Source organism: Ictalurus furcatus, chromosome 28 (assembly GCF_023375685.1).
Source record: "Ictalurus furcatus strain D&B chromosome 28, Billie_1.0, whole genome shotgun sequence".
In the NCBI taxonomy this organism is placed as follows: domain Eukaryota; kingdom Metazoa; phylum Chordata; class Actinopteri; order Siluriformes; family Ictaluridae; genus Ictalurus; species Ictalurus furcatus.
Genome location: NC_071282.1, coordinates 12,760,079 through 12,779,851, shown reverse-complemented (window position 1 = coordinate 12,779,851; position 19,773 = coordinate 12,760,079). Strand labels below are relative to the sequence as shown.

General features: G+C 39.7%; 1 protein-coding gene across 4 annotated transcripts in view; it reads left to right on the top strand.

Moving 5' to 3' along the window:
• The window catches only part of cita (citron rho-interacting serine/threonine kinase a), a 93,323-nt gene that overhangs the window by 7,963 nt on the left and 65,587 nt on the right, over positions 1–19,773 (top strand). For all 4 annotated transcript variants that reach the window (XM_053618658.1, XM_053618657.1, XM_053618660.1 and 1 more), the window contains 5 exons: positions 4,686–4,828; positions 5,628–5,721; positions 5,916–6,122; positions 6,654–6,807; positions 13,696–13,882. In XM_053618658.1, the coding sequence (XP_053474633.1) occupies positions 4,686–4,828; positions 5,628–5,721; positions 5,916–6,122; positions 6,654–6,807; positions 13,696–13,882 (785 nt within the window). The remainder of the gene's footprint in view (positions 1–4,685; positions 4,829–5,627; positions 5,722–5,915; positions 6,123–6,653; positions 6,808–13,695; positions 13,883–19,773) is intronic.

The window sequence follows — 19,773 nt, the reverse complement described above, 5'->3', positions numbered from 1 at the left end:
TTCATTTTAATATTAAACGATGATACTGAAAAACATGTAATTATGTATGCTCTGTAAATTCTCATGAATTTCCAATGATTTTCCAAGTAAATGCTGAAATCGGACTTTTCCTATCGCAGTCCTCGGGAATGCTGCACTACCCATGGATTATGAAGAGTTTAAGGGACGATGGCACCTAACAGGTTTAATAAGTTTGTGCGTATGTGAGACGGAGATCTTCACTGTGAGGTATCCAGTGTGTGTTTTGAAAGCATCCGTCTAAACCAGTGATTTCACAAAGAATGGGATTTCTGTAGCTGCGCTTTGTTAAACCCAGTCCATTTGCATGGTATGTCAAAACGTATGTGCAGGGGAGGAATTGTGTGAAGCCCCTGCTGATGTGTGGGGTGTGGTGAGATTTGAAAAGCCTGCAGCACAGAAGCGGGATTCTCATGAGAGTAAACACCGACAGTCCTATCTGCACAAATGATTGATTTTTCTTATTCCAGCCTAAACTCCCATCCTCCTTCTTCTTAGTGCCCTCAGCCTAAATCGTGACCTGTGTATATTAAATAAATAATAATAAAAAGGGGGGGGGGGGAGAAGGAAACAAGCAAAAAAACACAAAAAAACCCAAATCTGTCATTGTCTGAGCACTGGGCTTAAAAGACCCTCACTACCTTGTTGCTAGGTAACATGGGCTAGAATGCTGCGGCTGCCGTTTATGGTCTGGCAGCTTTGCCTTCCATTCATGGGGTGTGTGTGTGTGTGTGTGTGTGTGTGTGTGTGTGTGTGTGTGTGTGTGTTCACAAATGCATCACTATGCAGTCTCAAAGCTCCTGTGTGTTATTGGGGGAATGTGAGTGAGGCAACACGCGCACACACACACACACACAGCTCTGCAGAATGCCCATTCTGGAAACCTGGTGGTCTCTGTATGGCTCTGTAGTGCACATCTAACCTCAGGGTATTTACCACTGATGTGCTGGAACAGACTATCTGAAGGGTCCTGAGTCAGAGACTCTTCTGTATGTGAATATGTTTGACCAAAATGGCTCCATCGCACCATTCTGACTCGGACATCTCGCATCCAACTGCACACAGGACTGAGCAAGCATCTGGCATGCAGTCTCTCAGAATAGACCAGATCAGACATCAGATATATCACGTATTTCACGGGTTCAAATCCCGTCTCCGCCCTGTGTGCGCTGAGTTTGCATGTTCTCTCTGCGCTTCAGGGGTTTCCTCTGTGAATTCTGGTTTCCTCGCCCAGTCCAAAGACGTGTTGTAGGCTGATTGGCATCTCCAAATGGTCTGTATTGTGTGTGTGTGTGTGTGTGTGTGTGTGTGTGTGTGTGTGTGTGTGTGAGTGTGATTGTGCCCTGCGGTGGGTTGGCACCCTGTTCAGGGTGTCCCCTGCTTTGTGCTCGGAGTTCTGTGGGATAGGCTCCAGGCTCCCTGTGACAATGTGTAGGATAAGCTGCATGGAGAATGGATGGATGGATGTATTCATAGGCATAAACAAAGATATGTTTAAAAAAGAAATTTACGGGGGTGGGGGTATTCACACATCAAAAATGATTTTAAAATCATCCATAAATTTTCAACAGGATTCAAGTCAAGAGATTGGCTAAACCATGCAAAGAGTTATTTTAGCTGTACGTTTTTGGGTCGTCGTCTTGTTGAAATGTCCACCTTCTCCCCAGATTCACTCTCTTGGCTGATGGGATTAAATTCTCCTCTAATATCCCAGTACTTTGCTCCACTCATGTTTCCTTCCATGCTCCAGTATTGTTTACAGATTAGCAGTTCCCTTACCATGATGCTCCCACCTCCGTACTTCCCCGTTGGAAGGGTGTTCTTGCAATCGCACATACAACCCTTCTTTCTAGAGATCTATTTTTGTTTCGTCTGACCAGATTATATTGTATATACTTTTAGACACATCTCTATAACTGCTGTTCTCACTCTCACTTCACGACCCATGCCATCAGAAAAATTGTCCCCTGCAACACAGTTTTTCATATTTTTCTTTTATGTATGCAAAAACGACACGCATTTATTCCGAGCCCTTTTCCGCAAAAGACAAAAGTCATTTAGCCGAAAGGCAGCAGTGGATTGATCTTTGAATATGTAAATACTATGGACATTTCAAGTACTTAAAGTGAAATACATTTTGACATCTTGAACACAGCCAAAAGAAAAAGTGTGTGTGTTTGTATGTGCGTTAGTCACATCCTTGACGTTGCTGCCGGGTCGTATGAATAATGCGTGAGAGTTTTTGCATATTGAATGAGTTTTTGTAATAAAACCGAAAGGCACCAAAACTTTTTTTTTTTCATCAAAATTATTCATCAGTAAACTAATTCTTCAAGTTTAGTTTTGCTTTAGGCAAAACATTTATGTACAAGATTTACATACAAGATGTTGATCAATATTCTCTAACAGCAGCTCTGATAGTAGTGCCAGCTGCAAATCACAGGTTTATGTGATTTTTATGTGAATTGTTATTTTAAAGAAAGAGGATGCTTATTTAAAATTAATGGCTGGAGTCTCTAGCGACGGAAAGTTTTCCACTACAGGAAATTCTTCAGGACAGAGGATGTTAGTCTTTTCAGTTTCTTGGTAACACGACAAGATGAGAGGTTTTGTTTCTCCTTTTTAAAAAAAAAATCAGTTGCAAGACACAGGTCAAAACGAAAGGCTAGTGAGGAAATGACATTCTATAACACAAGTGATAATAAGAACTAACTTGTTTTGTGGACTTTCCACAACATCTGCTCTATATATATATATATATATATATATATATATATATATATATATATATATATATATATATATATATATATATATATATATAAATTTCTAGATATTAAATTTTTTTTTTACTGCATTTTAAGCTTGAAATTAGTAAATATTTCAAGAAATTTGAAGGATCTGTAGAGATTCTGTATAGAGGAATGGTCTCAGATCCCTTGCAATGTATTCTCCAACCTCATTAAGCATTATAGGAGAAGGCTGTTATCTTGGCAAAGGGAGGTAGCACAAAGTATTGATTAAAATGGTGCCAATAATTGTTGCACACCTGTATTTTATATATATATATTTTATAAACCTGTGTTGTGTTTGCAGTTGTTTGATATCCATGAGAGCAGAATATTTTGTGATTTTTATTTTTTAAACAAAAGGTTAAACAAAGACAATTTTTTTTTCATTTTTGCTCATATTTAACAAGGGTGCCAATATTAGTGGAAGGCACTGTACAGTATATAACAAATGAGAAAACAATTAGAAATATTCCATACCTCTTCCTTTGTTTAAAATACCTTCACTTGCTAAAATTGAAAGATAATTTTGTAAAATCATTTTTGCAGTGTACGTAACTACAGTATGAAAAGAATAGTGAAATAAAAAATGAACAAAAATGTTTGTGATTTTATGTTTTTTTGTTTGTTTTTTTTAAAAAAAAGAAAATAAACATTGTGGTAACAGTAACTCAACTTCACGTTGAGTTGGGTGTTGATTATTTTTCTTTAACAGCATTCCCCCAAGTGTCTCATTCTTTACGTATAATGAACAGCCTGGAATTCATGTGATGTACACCGTTCATGTTGAGACTGGGATCAGGAAACGAGAGGAGACCGCTTTGCATAGCTGCTGGTGCAGGCTGGGAAGTTTTAGGCCTGCATTTGGTGTTTCCATAGCAATATGCCACCGTCATGATCGTGGGGTCATTTTGGTAGAGAGAATTTGGTTATTTAAGGTTATTTAATTTGAATCCGAATATGTTTTAATATTTAATGACCCGGATGTACGCAAAATCCTTAAATTCCCAACCCACAAAAAAAAGTGCTGTCCTAGTCCAGTGGATAAATGACAGACCTGCCAATTCTGTCTGTCTGTAACTGATTTCAGTTCAAGTACAATGCCATTCAGCGGCTAATAATAGTCATTAATCATTGAGCCATTCATGCTGACTGTAGCCCTTGTTTTGTTGAGCAGATTAAAGGTGCAGTAATAATTACATCATTTCAAAGGTAGCTTATAAAACCGCGGTTCATGCAATGGATCAGAATAATTCTGAGATTCAATTTTCTGGCCGGAAATTAGCTCTGCCGTTTTTCTTTTAAAGGCAACTTGTTCGGTTATATTTGGGAAATGAGTAGGTTTGTCAGTGTTTTCAATGCAATTGAAGTCGTCTCGCAGGCAGTGGAGGACTATAAAATACTGAATTGCCATTTCTCAAGTTGCCACTTAAGCCAATTAGTTAATTGGGTAATTATCACTTGAATGACTAATCACAAACAATTATTTGACTCCTTTTTGATTCTTGGTCCTTAAACTGAAATGAACATGCTCAATGCTTCTCCGAAGACAGGCCCATGTCTCAGCTCATATTAGTGAATGTTTTTATTTAGTGCGGTGATGAGCTGCATGAATCATGTCTTTTGCTCATATTACTGGGAGAGAATCAGAGGAAAGGAGCTGCTCATGGTAGCATATTGACATATTCTCACTGGCCAGCTTATCTGTGCAGCTGAGCCTCACATGCTGAGCATCAGAAGCACTTAATTCTAATCCACCTGCTGCAGAAGTTTAATAGAGAGAGAGAGCTGTAAACAGATGCGCTGTGCTTGTGGCTGTGTGTGTGCTGTGCTCTAATCTCCCTGAGCGCAGAATGTTATCTGGATTTGTGCCTGCAGGTGATGGAATACCTGCCTGGAGGAGATCTCATGGCACTGCTGAACAGATACGAGGATCAGTTTGACGAGTCAATGGCTCAGTTTTATCTGGCAGAGCTGGTGCAGGCCATCCACACTGTGCACCAGATGGGATACGTCCATAGGTGAGCTGCTTTGTGTTGTGCGTTTGGGCCGTAAATACCCTTAAAACAAATCGGGGCCCCTGAGAGACACAACAGAAAAGGGTTTGCTCTACCGTCTGGAGAGCGCAAATTCTAATCTCAAAGATGCCACAGCCATCTGTGGTCAGGAGCCAAGGGAACCAAATTGGCTGTGCTGTAAGGGTGGGAGGGATGGCATACTCTCTCTTCCCTGTCAATCACAGTGACACTAGCCAGACATGGGCATCTGTGAGCTCATGTATGTGGAAGATGGCAGACAGCGCTTTCCTCTAAATGTGTTACGCTGCCCTGTGACGCAGCATAAGCAGTATTTAGGTATATATGAGGTAGCGTGTGCTGGCCTTCCCTGATTGGAGGAAATTTGGGGAGAAAAATGTTGGAATTTTATTATTATTATTTTTTAAAGCCATTAGGCAGCACTGTCGCTTCTCACCATTTCACAATTTTATGACCTCGATTTAAAATCTCCTGGCTTTATTAAGTGGAGTAATATAGTCAGTATGCAAACAAATTCAAACTAATAGGAAGTGCTGGATCAAGTGCTATTTTATAAGCTGCTGAATAATGAGGATGGAAGCCATATTCTTAAATTTTCACTGATTATTGTTATAATTATAACTAGGACTATTATATTGGTATATTGGGGGGTGGAATTAAAGGCATGTGCTTGTGTATAGAAGTGCTAGTAGAAGGGACCACTACAGATATTTTATCCTGTCACAGAATTCTGTTCCTTGTTCACTCCATTTCTTCTTCATAAAACTATTCTCTTTCTTTACAGAGATGTAAAACCGGAGAATGTTCTTATTGACCGTACGGGACACATTAAGCTGGCGGACTTCGGCTCTGCTTCTAAGCTGACCACAAATAAATCGGTAATGTTATCCCTTAACAATCAGAAATGATGTCCTGGTATTAGCTTTAGTCACATTTAGAATAAGCCAGTTAATTAAATGACCAGTGTTTCATATGTACTGTTGTAGTTTGTGGTGTTATTATGATAATAATAATGATCATGACAATGCTGATGGTGGTGAAGAGCTCACTATTAAAACTGATGGTGGTTTAGGTGGGCTCCTCCAAGCTTCCCGTGGGCACACAGGACTTCCTGGCCCCAGAGGTTCTCTCAGCCCTGAGCGGTGGTTCTCAGTGCAGTTATGGTCCCGAGTGTGACTGGTGGTCTTTGGGGGTTATTGCATATGAAATGATCTACATGAAGTCACCTTTCACTGAGGGGACCTCAGCTAAAACCATCAACAACATCATGAACTTCCAGGTAAGACCAGCAGGAACAGTTCTCTCAGATGTGTGCCTCACACAGAACCCACCCACACTCATGGACCTGTTTTTGTTTTTCCTTTTTTTTCTTTTCTTTGTGTGTTTTATTCTGATGATTATTTGATGATGAAATTAATTACCCTGACTTATATTATGACTATCAAAGCCAAACAATAATACTTTACAATCACCATCTCTTGCTTTGTATTATTATGCCTAAAGGTTTATTTATTTTTTTTATACAAGTTAACATTTACTGTACAATAAATAAATGAATTTAAAAAAATGATATATAAACATTGTAATTTTCAAGTTAGAATTCATGTAGTAAAAAGGACTCATTTGAGTTAAGTTAAAAAATTACACCACCATGTTTATTTTCCTATTACAGCATGCCCTGTCTTTTTTTTATTTTTATTTTTTTTATTCTTTATCTATGGTAACCCATGATGAAAGGTTAAGCATTTATTGTCATTCTAAAATAATATCCTCTTTTGCCTAGTAATTAAGTTGTTTCTTGACTTCCAAGCGTTATCTGAAGTTCCCTGAGGATCCCAAGGCCAGCTCTCAGTTCGTAGACCTTGTGCAGAGTTTGCTGTGCATGGCACGGGAACGGCTTGGCTACGAGGGTCTGCGCTCTCACCCCTTCTTCTCCAGCGTCGACTGGGGCGGCCTCAGACATGGTGAGGATTTCACAGTGTCACCTTAAGGCAGTTTGCATAAACTGTGCTATTTGTAGGAATAGTTTATGGGCTACACTCAGTGCTGAAATGAGCTGTTTCAGCTGAGATCAACCTCACAGCTAAAAGAGGACCAGAGTTTGCTCAGGATCTGAACGGGATCACGGAGTCGTAGCGGCTTCGCCTGATCGTAGCGTTGGACTGATGAAGTCCCAGTTTGCACTAAGCAAAATGCATGTGTTGGTTTTGAGAATATCACACAAATGCCATGTAGCTGATGGCCATTTCTTGATTTGCGTCCCTAATGATTGCTATTGTTGTGTGTGATTGGGGGATTTGCTTGCTAATGGAGTGTAGTGGGTAAAGTCTGGGGTGAAATGGGTTGCTGTGTGTCTGCCTGTTTGCCTGTCTGTCTCTGTGTGTCTGTCTTTGTCAACTTGTAACGTGCATGTCTAATATGTGTATATATATCTGTGTAATGGAAAAATCTGTTTTTCCACAATTAATGGAGATGATTACAACAGTTTTCACCATTGGTATTGGTTTGAAGATATCGAGCAATACTGTACATAAAGTTGAGGTCATAAGTTTACATACGCTTTGCAGAATCTGCAAAATCTTAATAATTAAGGAAAAAAAGAGGGATCATAAAAATTGTATTTTGTTCTTTATTTAGTTCTGCCCTGTATAAGATATTTCACATAACAGATGTTTACATATAGTCCACAAGACACAATAATAACTGAATTTACACAAATGAAACAGTTCAAAACCAATTCATACGCTTGATTCTTAATACCGTGTGTCGTTATCTGGATGATCCTCGACTGTTTTTATGTTTTGTGATGTTCATGTGTCCCTCGTTTGTCCTGAGCAGTTAAACTGCCAACTGTTCTTCAGAAAAATCCTCCAGGTCCTGCACATTCTTTGCTTTTCCAGCATCTTCTGCATAGTTGACCCCTTTCCAACAGCTATATGATGTCAAGATCCATCTTTTCACACTTAGGACAACTGACACAGCTACTACAAAAGGTGCAAGCATTCACTGATGCTCAAGAAGGCAACACACTGCATTAAGAGCCAGAGGGGTGTAAAATTTTAAACAGGACGATCGGTGTAAATCATTATTTTGTCTTGTGGGAAACATGTAAATATCTTCTGTAGTTTCTGAAGGGCAGTACTAAATTAAAAAAAAAAAAATCTTTAAACAAAAATAATATCAGTGAATGTTTGCACCTTATGTAGTAGTTGTTTACGAGTCCCTCTGTTGTCCTCAGTGTCAAAAGACGGATCTCGACATCATATAGCTGTTGGAAAGGGGTCAAATATGAAAAAAAAAATTATGATCCCTCTTATTATAATTTTTTTATAATGATTAACATTTTGTGGATTCTGCAAGGCGTATGTAAACATATGACCTCAACTGTAAAAGCACTTGAATTCATTCCAGACCAGCAATGATTTAATTCCTGAATTGCTTGCAGCATATGAGGGGGTGTTGATTTTTGCATGGGTGGGTTGCAAGTAGTGCTCACTGTGCCATGTGATGATTATTATGCTTATAGTGCTTAATATTGTTTATTATCCCAAATAAAAAAATGGAAACATTATATTAATAGCCGGTATCTAATTATAGGGTGTCTGAGTTTAGCTTCAGAACTGCTTCAGTCTTGCTGTCACTCTGGCCTGAGATGTGTGTGGTGGAGCTTTGGAGCATTGTTTCAAAAGAAATACCTCGAAAGAATTCTCTGAAGGAGGAAAGTGGAAGTCAAATAATGATATAGAATTGATCTAGTTTGTACTCTGTGCTCCAGAAGGTTCCCTACAGATAACATTTCAGGTCTTGTTCATGAATTTGCTTGCTTGTTTGAGATATGGGAACATCATTAGGGAGCACTGCACACACCATAAATCCTGTACAAAATAAATAAATCTAATGTCTTTATATTTTGCCATTTAATTAAAGACCTATGTGTAGCATCTATTCCAACAAAATGGCTGACCATACTTTATAGAGCCAACGTGTAAGCAATGATAAATGTTAGGGACAAATGGAAAAAAAAAAAATGCTGGTAGAATTTTGTTATATTTAGTTTAGTTGGAAGCCCTAAAAACTGCATTTGTTGATGTATCTCAAAATAAAGTTGGCATTGCAGTGAAGCAGTGATGCTCATTATGGTGCTCTGTGTAGCTTAGCTTCCAGGCTTTTGCATTGTGCAAAAGTGTGTGTGTGTGTGTGTGTGTGTGTGTGCGCGCGTGCGTGTGTGCAACTGTACATCTGTCTAGACAACATTAACCATTATGTTTCATGTTGATCTCTGTGTCTAATGGAGGAGCCATTAGTCTCTATACTATACTCTTTGATTGTGTGTGTGTGTGTGTGTGTGTGTGTGTGTGTGTGTGTGCATGCACGTGTTGGTACACATTTACACATTCACACCATAGCAAGCTTGAGCAAATTATCAGTTTTTTCAAATTTGCCTGGGTGTTATCAAAACGTTATATTTTTTTCCGTGAAACTTACTAAGAAATTTCGGCATTGTCATTGCTAATGAGTTCAATGTATAAAGCTGTTAAGTCTTTCATAGTGACGATGTAAAGGCAGCGAGACAGTAGAAATGAGTTAAAAGTGTTGGGAATATCAACATTTACCTCGGATCTGTGGATAAATCGCTAAGAAAAGACTCTGCATGACTAAAATGAAACTGCACCTCGCATTGACTGGCCAACTTCTCTGGGTTCCACCATATTGAGAAACATGTCTTTACACATTCCCTTATTTGCACTATGACAACTTTACTAATACATTAAAACATTTTCTTTTCTTTTTCATAAGTCAGTTCATTTCAATTAGAGATTAGAAAGAAAACCAAACACATGGACTCTGTTAAGTTTAAAAAAACACCTGAATAAAACTCTTGAAGTGTGCTGGAAAATGACCAAGAACCGTATCTTAGTGTAATATCACAAACTTCATTTGATCATAATATTAATTTAATCTGTAATTACCTTGAAAAGCTGTTTTTTTTGGCTAACATACCACCACCACCACGAAAAACAAAAATTGCATCCGAAAGCAAAAGCTGGGGAAATTCATGCTGTATCAGTAATCTAGTGGTATACAGTAGAATTTGTAACTTTTTTATAATGCAAGCTGACTGAAACGGCTTGAAAATGCTACTTCAAATGATCATTCAAGAATGCTGTAGCAGATACCCAGCTCAAATGACATAATTCATATACACGCTGAATTTTAAGAGCTGGTTTTCTGAGACACATCATAAATTAAGTTTAGATATCTGCAGGCTATGCCATTGGGTGTCTGTGGGTCATTCAAATCCCAATTTGTCTGAAATGACATTATACAAATTAAATGCCTTAATAGTTCGTAAATTGTCTTTTTTTTTTTTTTTTTAATATATTTGAATATAGATATCCTCAAATGTTATCTTACATATAAATCTAATCTGTCTCATACATCTGCAATGTATGTTCAACTACCATGGACCTCAATTTCACCATGTTTCCCTGTATTTATACCATAATTTTACTGTGTAATCACGCTGTACGAGGACCAGAGTGGTGCTGCTTCTAATACGCTCCTGTGTTACTGAAGCACAGGAGTCACACTCTGTAGCCCGTTTCACTTTACCCTCCAATGAATTTTAACCATCCAGCTGGATGTTAATGAAGTTCATGATATCAGCCATAACTAGAGCTATGGTATCATGTGACCTTGTATTGCTTGGCTAATAGTAGTCCACTTAACACTTCATAATCAGTGGCACAAAAATGATCTTCACTTAACTATCTTAACTTCCAGCCCATGGGAGAAACCTATTTTCATATATGCTATAATACTTATAGTAATAAATATTTAATACATACAAATCATATACCAAATGCTTTTGATATTAAGTGTCCAGTATTACAGCTTCTTAACTTGCACAATTAAAGAGCTATTTAAATTATTTTACTATGAAACTTGCATGCTAGTTCTACACTATCTATCTATCTATCTATCTATCTATCTATATATATATATAAGAGGCATACTAAATGGATTCTATCATTCTTATTATTCCTGCACAGCTTTTGTTTATGGGAGAGCGTCTAACATTTAGAAGGAAAGTTAATAAAACTCTGTTCGTTTCTTCACCTAATGGTGCAGTGATGGACAGCATCTGACGAGGCATTTCTTATTGGGTAGTTTTGATTGAATAGTTTGATCATTTTTAATCTACAGCTAGGTTTAATCTGTCTGGGAAACCGCCAACTTAAGGCTTTCTGTTTCTTTTAATACTGAGCCCTAAATAATTCTGTATATTAGGGTTGCTTTAACTAACATTACTTAGGAAACCATTTATCATAAGTAGAGCACAAGCTTCAGTGTTTATTGCGAAGGGAAATTAACCACTAAATCAATTAACATTCACTAAACTGTAACTTAACACTTAACTAGTGTCCATAACTAATAAGTCCATGCTGACCAATATGGACTCATGTATTATTGAACGTTACCACAGCAATGTTCTCGAATCGGATTGGTCGGAAGGTGTTGGTTAATTTTAAATGCAGCTCTGACAGTAGTGCAATTTAAAGCACAGGCTTTATGGCAGACGATGCACATAAACAGTTTTTTTAAAAAAAAGTGTTATTTTTGGATGTGGTGATTTCTGTGGGGAGACATTTATTTAACACTTTTGGAAGGAGTCTCCAGTGTCAGAGGTACAGTTGTAATTTTTTCCAAGATAGCAGAGACTTGAGGACAGAAAGCTTTGCTGTTTCTCTACCTGCATTTTTCCTCTAGGGAATTCTAGTGAAAACAGGAAATTATTTGTTTCATAAAGATTCCACAATGTGTATTGTATATCCACAATAAATGCATCAAATGTATGACGTTAACATGAAAATTGCTGCGGTATAGGAGGAAGAAAATACTTCATGGTGTGCTGTTACAGGAGAATAATCAGCTTCAGGTTGGTAACAGTTATTCTGTTTTGATTTGAGCCACATCTCACCATGCCATCATTGAGTACTTTCCTATTACAGCTTGCCCTGTTGTACTGGGTGGTACGATGGGTTATCGGTGATGGTTGACACGTTACCCGATGCCAGTGTTTAACAGGCATTGATCACCCATGCTGCATGGGGGAAAAGATGATAAAGATAGCAGTATTTTTTGCATTGAAACAGCTCTGCCTAGAACACATTCTGTCGTCATATTATTGTTTATCATGATATTTTAATAAGAAAATCTATCGTGATAATTATTTTAGATACCACCCAGCCCCTGTCATGTTTTATCCCTTACTTTTTGGTGGATAACTGGTAGCATTGATGCGCTATATGCCTAATCATTTTTGGACACCTGATCATCACACCCATATGTACTTGTTGAGCATCCCATTCCAGATTGAGTCCATCTTTGCTGTTATAATAATCTCCACTATTCTTGGAAGGCTTTCCTCTAGATTTTGGAGCGTGGCTGTTTGGATTTGTGTTCATTCAGCCATAAGAACATTAGTTGATGTTGGGTGAGGAGGCCTGTGGTGCAGTCGGTGGTCCAGTTCATCCTGTTCAGTGGGGTTGAGGTTAGGGCTCTGTGCAGCCCTCCACTCCAGCCTTGGCAGACCATGTCTTCATGGAGCTCACTTTGTGCACACGGGCATTGTCATGCTGGAACAGGTTTGGGCCTCTTAGTTCCAGTGAAGGGAAATCATAATGCTACAGCACACAAAGACATTCTATACAATTGTGTGTGCTTCCAACTTCGTGGCAACTGTTTGGAGAAGAACCAGATATGGGTGTGATGGTCAGGTGTCCACAAACATTTGGCCATATAGTGTGTATGAAGATGAGTGATGGGTTATGAAACAACATTTGAATGAATATTTGAACAAACATCAATGAATACAAGTGTTACTTGATGTTGATGGTTTCTTAATGTTAACTAATGCAGTAATATGTAACACTAACATAAAGTGTTACTGTTTTCCATGACACTAATAAAGCCCAGTGGAAGGCTAAGACAGATTTCCACCTTCTTTCATAAAAACATGATCGATGGGACGTTTTCAGCTCATGAATATGTTGATATTTGTAATGTTGTCAGGATGAAGGTGTCATTATCGATATCGCCTTGTAATTAATCAGAGCTACGCTAACGTCCTGTGGGATTATTGCAGTTTCCACAGTAACCTGGCACTGCCACTGTTACTCCATTCATTATAATGGTAAACTATTCTCAACTCACTGCCTGATTGTGATTGTGTGGTCTGTTATTGTTTGTTGTGGGTGTACCGGTAAGGTAAATTCAGACATTTATGTTCGTGTTTATCAGAGTGTTTTTTGTTGTTGTTGTTGTTGTAGCTGTGTGTGCACATGTGTAAAATTTCTCTTTATAAAAGCATACAGTGGTTTCAGGTAGACTTAAGCTATGAGGATGTGTATACTGTGTGTGTGTTTGGTGTCTTATGTGTTTTCCTGTAGATTTATGTGTGTGCATTCAGGAACATGTTTAGCATAGAGACATGTGTGTGTGTGTGTGTGTGTGTGTGTGTGTGTGTGTGTGTGTGTTGTGCAGATCCAGAGCTTAGGCTGTGACTCAGACTGATGAGCTGAAGCTGCTGCAGTGAGGGAGAGAGAAAGTGTGTGTGCGTGTGAGAGGGAGGGAGAACAAGAGAGAGAGAGAGAGAGAGAGAGAGAGAGTTACTGCACTAGAACCTCATCACTGAGACCCTCTCCTCCCTCCCTCTCTCCTTCTTTCTCCCCCTCTGTTTTCATCTCTTGCTCACTGCCTGTCTCTCTCTCACACACACACACTCACTCTTTCTCTAGTTCTCTCTCTCTCTCCTCATCATCCTCTTCTGTACTCCTTCCCTCTTCTAGCTGTCCCTCCCTTCGTTCCCTCGCTCCGTGCCGAAGATGACACGTCCAATTTCGAGGAGCCGGAGAGGGCCCCTCGGCGTGCGCACGCTGCCCAGCGAGAGCCCCCGCGCCCGGGCTTTCAGGGACAAGACCTGCCCTTTCTAGGCTGGTTCTTCAGCCGGGCCCTAACTGCACTGGCTAAATCCGAGTAAGTACCCTCACACACGCGCGCACACACGCACACACACACAGTGTCGTTTTATAGAGAATGATTTGATTACTACAGTCACAGGTGGTAGACAAGATGGCACGATTGCCACGGTTACAGTCACCAGGCAACATTGGTGGTGAATGGCACTTATGCTGTAACCATGCAGATGTGGTAGCGGTGGTCTCTCTGTCTCTTTCTCTCTGTCTCCCTGTGTGAGTGAATGGGAATCAAGAATGAGAAGTGAGTGTGTATGTGTGTGTGTGTGTGTGTGTGAGAGAGAGAGAGAGAGAGATGGAGAATACTGATTCTTTTCTAGTGCTTGTGGCTTGTTGTTATTTCTGTGAAAGCAATACGCTGGGAATCCCCATCTCCCTCTGCATGTGTGTGTGTGTGTGTGTGTGAACTCCTCTTTGCAGATCGCTCCTTCTCACCGTGATACTGTCTGACTCCAATCCCCTTGTTTTTAATGCCATGTGTGCTGCATTGGTGCTCGGTCTGCACGCGGATCTGCATATGCACACACGTCTGCATGCACACGTATGAAGATCTGGATGCGCTCGTGGCTCTGCTTGTGTTTGTGTGCGATCTGATTCGTGGTTCTCTAAATAATCCGAGCTGTATAACTACTCTGCCGTCCGTGTTTGTTTAGACGGTGGGAGCAGATCTCAGCTCAGCAGCCTTCCTAGCATTTGACTGACAGCATGCCCCCTCCCATTACTGCACTATATGGCTTTAAAGCAAGGACATGGGGGGTGGGGGGAGAGAGACCGAGACCGAGAGAGAGAGAGAGAAACAGAAAGGAGATGGAGATATGATACGGCGGGGAAAAGATTTCAGATTTGGACACAGATCGGGGGAAGAAATGCATCCCTATGGTAACCAGAGGGAGATTCATGTTCAGTAGCTACATTTACATGCAAGCTAATAATCCTTAAATAGATCATAAATAGTCTCATAGTGTTAACTTAATTTAGGATAATTCCTTTAATAATCAGTTTAATAGAGGAATAATTCATATGTAAACTATTTGTTTGCTTCACATTTAAAAATTTTATATAATTTTTTACACATTTAAATGTTTTTTTTTTTAAAATGTTCATTTTTTTTAAAACAAGTGTGTCATTAGAATGGAGTGAAGGAGATATTTGTAATATGAATCGAAACATTACATTTTGTTTGTTTGTTTTTCTTTTGTTGAAACTGACGTCATTCAAGACTTGTTTAAATCATAAACAAGGCTTGGCAAACATGCAGAACCAATGTTGTCTACTTTTTGCGATGTGAAACGACTCGTACGATCCTGGTTGTTATGGTAACACGGGCAGGAAATGCTACTCTTTACATGCGCATACATTTTGCTCTTTCTTTTACTGCATTCCTCTTCCTTCTCTCTCTCTCTCTCTCTCTCTCTCTCTCTCTTTTTTTCTCTCTTTCACATCGCACACTAGACTTTGTGCTCTGTCCATACTGTGACGAAGACAACTGCGTCTTCCTGTTTTCAGGTGGGGGGAAAAACCCGCAAACAAACCCACAATTCCAATTCTTTTCTCTCTCATCTTTCCCCAACCCCCCTTTTCAAAGCTTCTATCTCTGTCGCCTTGCATAAGTAAATAAGCGCGTATTCGCACTGTGAGCGTGCTATGCCTTAAAAGACCATCTCGTATTCATCCACACACCCCTCACATTGGTTTCCCTGAATAAAGCAGCCACATGTTTTTCATTCATCTCTCATCCTTTCCTGTCTTTTCCTGGTATATTGGTAAATCACACTGAGCTAACGGGTCTCTGTCCTTCCAGTCCGATCTGTACGCAGCAGCACGACCGAAGACTAGGCACGCTGCTCAATTTGCCGTCAGCTCTGAGCATATCTGCGCATCAGATCTAAGCATATCTGCTCTCAGCGTCATAACTACCAACAGACGTGTATACAGTTCAGCCAGAACCACCTCATGCTTTCTGTCCTGCGCCAGAATATGCGTTAGTTCCTCTCTGTTCATCCACTGGGTGTTTTATTATGTGCTGCATTGACTAATGCATCTAGTTATGGAAGGGTTTTATTTCCCCAATTTCCTCCTAATTTAGTCAGAGCCTGTCCCCTCGAGCTAGCGGGTAGCGCTTTTCCAGCTGACAGTGCGGTATGCCGTGGTGCAGTTACTAATGTTTTTATCCACGTAACTGTACAGATAAACTAAGGAGGAGTTCTCTGGAGGTAGGTCATTGGGAAAACGTTTCGGTCTTATTTACTCAGCATTTGGTTTTATGTCAAGAGAAACAAAAATCCAGGTTTTCCCAGTGAAGTCAATGGGAATGTTATCAGACTCTTCTTAGGGAAAAGGCTAGCTCTAGCTCCTTTTAGGGCTCTTCAACTTGTCATCCTTGTAGAAAAGAACTATTCTACTGTTCTATTTAGGGAAATCCTCTGAAGATTCTATCGAAGATGATATCATGTAGAACCTCTTTAGGATGCAAAGTACCATATCCAAAGAACCTTTAGTGTTTTTTTTCTTACAATGTACTGCTGAAAATTGCTCTGGTGTTCCATCTGATAGAAAAGCCATTCTAGCTAGTTTTTTTTGTCCTTATATTGCTTTGACCAGGCACTGATTTGTAGCGTTTTTTTACCTCCATCCATATGTCCTCCTTATGAGGAAAATAAACCAATTCCACATAAGTACATTAGTTACAGTACAAGGGTGGTCAAAGGTTAAATTCTTTAGCTAGCCCCCTGAGCAAGTAAAAGCTCCAGCGTGCTGCGATCCTCCCTCTAATTTTTTTTTTTCCTGAGCAAAGGCTATTTCTATTGGCCAAACCCTTCTGCTGTTTGAGCAGAAATAAGCCATGAGTCGTACAGATTGCAGCTGCTTTGCCCCTGCCTGGTTAGAGTTAGCTAGCTAGCCTGGGAGGACAGCTATGCTTACAAGATTTGATAGGTGATTGTCCGACGGGTTGAACAGTTAACATGGCTTGATAAGCTTACAAGTAATGTAGCTACCTAGCGATGTTTGTCATTGGGACTGATTTGGCGAGGAAGTGTTTTGATGCGCATTCTTGTTTGGGCTCTTTAATAAATAAGCAAAACACAGTGATGTTATGAGAGTTTAGTGTACCTGTATCTGGCCTGAACTTCACTGCAATCATTTGTCAGTTACTACAATTGAGTAACTTTATTTATGCACATTTTTGTGTCCGTGTTGTGCACTGATCTTGTTTTTTCCTGCATGGGAGCATCATCAGTAATGTGCGACCATGCATGCAAGCAGCTTAGAGGGAACAGAGGTGTGCTGCCCAGTGACTAGGTTATAAAAAGTGTTAGCTAGTATAATATATTAACATATAGCAAGCTAGTAGGTTTGGGAAAATTGACAATAGTATTGGAAATCGCCTATAGATTCCAACTGTTGCAACGGCTGTCAAGTTGGAGGAACGATTTAAATGTCTGTCGGAAAACATGGGCCCTGCAGGGAATGATTCCCAATCATATCGTGTTTGTGCACTCAAGAAAAAGTAATTTTTGTCTTTATTTATTTAGTTATTTATTTATTTTTATATAAGCGTTTTGACCGAGATGTGGTATTCTGTCCGCAAGCGATGATATTCCACTCTGGTTAACATCTACATTTTCAGTCTTCATGTTTAACGGTGAGGTAAGCAGGAGAGTTATATGACCGTTGTGTACCAAGCCTTATTTTGATCTTGGTTTTGTTTTTGTCAAGACTTTCACATTCCTGCACGTTCATGATTCTGAAAAGTGTTTACAGATAAATATGCCTGGTAAAAAAATAATTCGACCAGGTGGTCAGAAGAATTTGCACAGTATTATTGAGGTGCATTACACCACCATGAAGCTCATTAAGTCTAAATATAGCTACATGCCATGGGAAAATGTTTCTTGTTCTGAAAGTCAATGAGAATCGCACTCTCTAGTTAAAAAGCACAAATAAGTATTTTGTACTGCATGACCGCTACCAATCATGTGCTTCCTCTCAGACCAGAACATTTGAACATCCTTGATGGAGTGTGCTAACTGGCAGAAGCAATTATAACCGTGATGTTGTTGGGAAATCCTGACAGTAGGAGACGATGCTTGGACAGTTGCACCGCTCAGGAACTTGTGGCAGAAGTGTTGCGGTGTTTGCATGAGTCTCCTCACGTATCAGGCGGAATCAATATGACCGAAAGCTTTTGATTTATCCGGCAGCCCATTTTTTTCCACGGTGATTAGAAGCTGAACGTGAAGCGCCGACGTGATTAGTTTGTGTCTGTGGACCCTGAAGCTAAATAAAGCGCTGCAGCTGCATTTTGAAGCTTCAGCATAAGAAGCTGTGGCACATTCAGTTTTATCTTCACCTTCAAATCTTTCAAAGTGATGGTGGGATGAATTTTACATGCGTTCTCTCTCTCTCTCTCTCTCTCTATTTCTGTATCTTTTACTCTCCACCTTTTACCTTTCTTTCCCTCCTCTCCAAAGTCGGAGTAAAAATAGACTTCCAGCTAGAACGAAGTGAATTTTAATACTCTGATTTTTGCGCTCATATCATCCTGCATAAATAATGCGACAAGAGCTGCGAGAACGAAACGGCCTCAGGAAGCGTGAGCTCAGTTGGTGTTAATTGCTAATCATAAAATCCCAAAACAGGATGTTTAATTAATGCAAGACTGCAGCATTGTTTGTGAAAGAAGCGTCTTTAAGTTGCTTTGGATAAAGGGTAGTCTGCCAAATGCTGTTGATGTAAATGAAATCATTCGTAATCGCAATGTTGCTCAATTCCTTTCTGCAGAAGGCTCTTTACTCCTTGGTAACGGTTGGTTTCCTATGTGCTTGCTGCGGTCTCTAATTGGCATACGAGCAAAGTTGGTCCTTGCTGTAGGGTTCACAGTATAACAGCCATTTTAGTGACACTTTTTAATGACCAACTAGTGTGTTATTTTGTGCTATTTTGGCATAACTGCCATCGATGCAGACTAGGTTGAGTTCGAAAACAGTGTCTAAGTTTGCAGTTTGAGCTCTAATCTTTGTTAAAATCCACACAATGGTAGGGTAAACAAATTGAACACTGGTGTGTTCTCTGAGCCAAGCTTAAAATAGAAGAGACTGTGACTCATTCACTTGTATCTTGCCGAGGAATGTTTGGCTCTTGTTAACAGCCAATCTTATAACAAGTGTGAGCCGTGTTAAACCACTGAGACCAAGGCTGCCCAGTATTTGTCTAGCAAGTTTTTCCTTTGGGGACGGGAAGTGACCTGAATGCAGTACCATAAAATGTTACTGTGTTTCGAGCTGTTGTATAATCTATACACGGTTTTCTACGTGCATATTGGTGCTTGACAGTTCTTTTGTTTTGAACCAGAGCTACAACCCTAATGTAGCTAACAGCTAATGGACGTCTGTCTCACCTGAAATCTTGTCTGTAAATATGTGCCTCAAACAACCTCCGCTTTTTCAGTAATGTCACACAGACATCCTGGTGTGGTTTAGGACAAAGTGTGATTTACTTGTAATGTAATGTAATCAGTCATTATGAGAGCGTCATTTTGGAAAATCTTTGGACTGTGATTCATTCTGAATTAATCAAGCCTAAGGCCTACTCCCTTAGAGTACTCCATCTTGACAACACAGGCGTAGTGGGGAGCTTGTGTTTGAACCCCCGAAATATATTCCAAAATAGTACACATACGGCACAGTTGATTTTGTACACCGACGTTAACTGACAGGTGAACTGAATAATATTTGATTATTTCGATACAATGACACCTGTCAAGGGGTGGGATATGTTAGGCAGCAAGTTAACAGTCGGGTCTCGAAGTTGATGTGATGGAAGCACGGAAAATGGGCAAGAGTAAAGATCTGAATTGTGTGGACGGCCGTGTATGTGTGCATCACTTACCTG